Below are 4518 nucleotides of genomic sequence, written 5' to 3'. Positions count from 1 at the left end.
CTCATAAAAAATATATATCAATGACATAATTTTTTTATAATGTTAAAATCATCATATGATCATTCATTTTTCTTATAACTATTTAAAAGGCATACGTGTTTTAGTAGTTATCTAATTAATTACCAGCATAAAAGTTCTTATATTAATAATGTATTAAAATGAAATCCTATTTTAAAATAAAAAAATAGGAATAGATGATCTTAATCATTCAAAAAAGGGGCAAAAATTATATGTGGACTTAGCTTTTAAGCATACTAATCAAAGACAATGCTCCCCCAAGATTCTTGGCTTTAATGCCAATATACTCCTTCACAGTCAAAGTCCGAAAATGGGGTATGGAATTAACGACCAAAGGAGACACTACATAATCTAATGGGGGGCTATAAAAATAAGCCATTGAGTATCTATGCTTAGTACTATTAACTGTGACACGATGTAGAGCACAACGGAACCTTGAATTGGACAAAATATGAAGAATGTCACCAGTGTTCACAACAAGGGTGTTAGGGTGAGGGTGCACCGGAACCCATCCTGCACCTTCCTTGAAGATTTGGAGGCCATTGGTTTGGCTTTGGTGGAGGATTGTGAGAAACGATGTGTCCGTGTGAGGGGCTAGACCCATGGCTCGGTCAGGCTCTGGACAACATGGGTAGAAATTTAGTTGAACAGCTTCACATAGGTTGGTTGAACCAACCCACCTCTTTTGTTCCTCAGAAATTTCCAATGAGTTGAATATCATGTGTGTTAGCTTCTCAGCTAGTGCCTTCATTTGCTTTTGGTAATTCTCCATTATTCCACTGCACAAAAACATATTTATTAGCTTTTAGATATCAAGGTTTTGTATAAAGGTATTTTGTTGAATGGATAAAGTAATTAATTAGCACAATTCTCTTACCTTCTTAATATCTTTTCTCTAATTAAATGATGACATGTTTGAATTTTTAATATAAAGTTTTATAATTCATATTTAATAGAGATTATTTAATATCGGAAAGGTCATTTTATTAGAAATATTTAACGACAAAAATATATAAAGAACTTGATTTAAGTATTGCCTAGCATTTTGAGTTAATTTCATTATGTTATATATATATATAGTAAAGGGAGTACAAAGAATATTCTAACACCAGTTTATTACGATTAGACTACTAAGAGGTCTATTTAGATCATTGCTTGATACAATCATTAGAATTATTAAACCAGATAGAAAACCTTAAGTTATGATTTTGTTCTTAGGTAGGTGAGATGTTGTAAAACATCAGACTGGAGTACAATGTGTATAATATTCAAAGGATATCTTTAATTGCATATTTAAAGCTGATACAAATCTCTAACCTTACCTTTTATTAATTATTTTATCATGCATGTCCATGTGATGGCATAAAAGGATTTAATCATAAAGCTAATGAGGACAAAACTAACAAGTTTTATTTATTCTTTCATGTATTATTTTATCTGGGAGAGAGAGAACTAATGAAACTAAGGCATGCTTGTTTACTGTATGAGTTGTTCAATGAATTATTTAAAATTCAAATTGATAGGATTCACTAATTCCAAGTATAGACTCGAAACAGCAACATATTGTAATGGCTTCCTTTCCGAGAAAAACTTAATGTTATCAAAGTAAGTCTCTATTAGCATATGGGTGTCCACGTTGCATGGAAGTGCATGAGATTGTAACATTTGTACTTACCAAAACCGTGCATAGTCATTAGGCCAAATTTTTTTGGCATCATCACATGGAGAACCCATGATGGTAAACCCCTCATGCCACATGTGCTTGGGGAAAAATGGAGATATCCGAGCTCGGCCGTATCCGGTGGCGCCAGCGGCAGATCTTAGGGCCTTCAATTTCCGGTCGGCGGGGAGAGCAAAGAGCCTCTTTGCCTCTTCTTCAACCTCTTCAATAACACTCAAGTTTATGCCATGGTTATTCAATTGGAAAGCACCCCATTTCTCACAAGCAAGGCCTATTAGTTTCATGGCATTAGGATCCATGAGGTCAATGATGGGTATGCATGATTCAGGTCCATCATTATCATAATCTTCAGATTGAGGCCATGCATGGGAATCAGGTAAGGTCTTTATTGAAGAAAAGTCTAAGGGGATAATATGATGGAGGTGGAGAGGGTAGTCTCTATAGGCCTCAGAGAGAGTAGTGGCCATTTCAAAGTTGAAATTGCAAGGTAGAAAGCTAGAGATATGTTGGGTGTGGTTGATTGATTCTAACCTATGTATATAAATATTATAAGAATACGAATAATACAATACAATTGGGTGAAGGTTGGCTATTGGACTATGTTGTGTCGGATTTTGGCTACGAAGGAATATCGTTGAGTAAGACAAAAGAAGGAACAAACAATTCAGAAAGATTGTGGCATCTCAAAGTCTTAAATATTAAAAAAAAAAGAAAGGAAGAAATAAAGAAACCTTTTTCTTTATTTCATGATAATGTTTCACTCATTCAGCAAATGGGGAAAAAAACAGAAAATTTGATAGAGTATCCCTTTTGTTTCCCTTTAGCTTTTGTGGACAAGAATAGGGCACGCTTTGTCTTGTAGTAGGAAAACCAAAGTGAACGAGGATTGGCTTGTTCTCCCAAATATGTCAGAGAATTTACAGGTGTTCGACGTTGGAGAAAGTTGAAGCATGTTTATTGCATAAATGTGTATAGTTAAATATATATAATTTCATTTTGATGAAATATCTCACAATAAGTTTTTCACCCTATTTTTACTAGGAAACAATCATGTTTGAAATTCAACTGAACACTTAATGAATGTTTCTCTCAACGAAGATTCAACCTGTGGTCTGCTGCTTTACGGAAAACCAATCTTTTGATTAGACCCAACTTTTAGTGGTTTGTAAATGATTATTAATTACTAGCGAATGCTAAACCAAAAATAAGTATATGCTGATGAATTTGATAAGATTGTATTAATACTCAATTTATGTACGGATTTAATAGTCTCACTAAAATGAAATGAGCCAAGCAAAAGTCAATGTGATCTCATTGATTGAGTAAATCTTGCAAAATTATGCAAGTGCCCCATCTTGATATATATAATATATATTATTGAAGGCTGCCACTATCTGAGCATACGGAGAACTTTTGTGCTACTAAGCCTTAGCCTTAAAAAAGAGGATGATTCCCATTTCCATGACATAGGCTTAAAAGTTAGAAAGTTAAGGTGGGAATGCTTTTGAGGTTATATCAGACCATTATGCGTATATAAAATTGGACATTTTCATTTGTTGTGTGCGTGGGAGTTCCAGGTTGACAAGATTTTGAAACTTTTTTCTAAAGCTCTCAAAGGTGGAAAGTTAAATTATTTGAATAGTAAGTGATCTGATGGAAAATACAAGAGCGAAGTCAAGCAGAACATGATGAGGACAAAACAATTCAAATTCATATTCAAAGGTGAATCTCATGGAAAAAAATTTGTGTGTGCTAGCTTTCAAACTTGACCTTTCTACGTCTTTCCTAATACTTGTAGAAATATAGAAGGGATTGTAATTATAGCTCCATTTTATAGCGTAGACATTTACTCTACATGTAGATGAAGGAAAATATGCCAATTAGATTCTTAGGTTGGACTTAGGAGGTGCTACTATAATTACATTTATGAATAATTTTTCTAGATATACATATATACATATGTAATTTTGCAAAGCTGTTTGAATATTTTTTGTTTATTAAATTATATTCATTAATTAAGAGGTGTGATGCTTCATTCATTTGACTAGTTCAAAAGTGTATTTGTATAGATATTATATTTTAAGAAATGATTTTCACATTGGAATTTTGTCCAACATTGTAGATCTTAATAACGTGCAAACTCCAACCTAAAATCCGTGTTTGAATTTCATTGTTAATTAGTTTGAATTTGGTAATTACAAAATTGATTGCAAATAAATTTTGTATTAAATGAACTATATATAAAAGAAGTGTGCGCCCATAAAGATAACTATAATAGTTTAATCTTACATCATGAAAAATATATTTAAGTAAATCAATCTTAAATAATTTCACAAGGATCACGTTATATCAATTTCGCATTCTTATCACTAGAGATGAAAATGGGTTAAGTCGAGTTAGGCCAGAGATTAAATGAGTTTGACCTACTACATAAAATTAGAGTCTAAGCCTAAACTTATGACTTAACATAGGCTAAATTTTTAAGCTTGACCTCGTATTTTTAGAAGTCTGACTTAACCTAGTAGCTTATTTAATAGTAAAGCTTTCAAATAATACTAATAATTTAAATTTAATGGGTCAATAGGCCAATGAGCTAGTAACCAACGGGCTAACAAGTCAAAAAACCTATTATTAGTAAAATAGAAAATATATGATAAGTAATTATATTTAAATACCATATTTAGTAAAAAAAAAATACATAAATGACTTCACAGATATCATATCTTAAAATGATCATATTCAATAACTTCACAAAGTTTTAAAGAATTATATTAAGATTAAAAAATTAAAAAATTTAGAATAAGAATTGAGAAATAATG

General features: G+C 31.9%; 1 protein-coding gene across 1 annotated transcript; it reads right to left on the bottom strand.

Moving 5' to 3' along the window:
* Positions 1-238: 238 nt before the first annotated feature.
* LOC113847832 (gibberellin 3-beta-dioxygenase 1-like) lies at positions 239-2166 on the bottom strand. Its single transcript, XM_027477127.1, has 2 exons — positions 1694-2166; positions 239-797 (listed from the first exon to the last, which is right to left on the bottom strand). The coding sequence occupies exons 1-2, from the start codon at positions 2164-2166 to the stop codon at positions 239-241; spliced, it is 1032 nt and encodes a 343-aa protein (XP_027332928.1).
* Between the last annotated feature and the right edge of the window lie 2352 nt (positions 2167-4518).

Source organism: Abrus precatorius, unplaced genomic scaffold (genome assembly GCF_003935025.1).
Source record: "Abrus precatorius isolate BTA unplaced genomic scaffold, Abrus_2018 Scaffold8, whole genome shotgun sequence".
Lineage (NCBI taxonomy): Eukaryota > Viridiplantae > Streptophyta > Magnoliopsida > Fabales > Fabaceae > Abrus > Abrus precatorius.
The sequence above is the reverse complement of the archived record's forward strand: the minus strand, read 5'-3'. Positions and strand labels throughout refer to the sequence as shown.

What these genes read in the sequence shown, in the direction of transcription:
- LOC113847832 (XM_027477127.1), bottom strand. Translation starts at nt 2,166, where the DNA reads ATGGCCACTACTCTCTCTGAGGCCTATAGAGACTACCCTCTCCACCTC. An exon ending in AATGACTATGCACGGTTTTG is followed by an intron (nt 798 to 1,693) that starts GTAAGTACAAAT and finishes GTTTTTGTGCAG; the next exon opens with TGGAATAATGGAGAATTACC.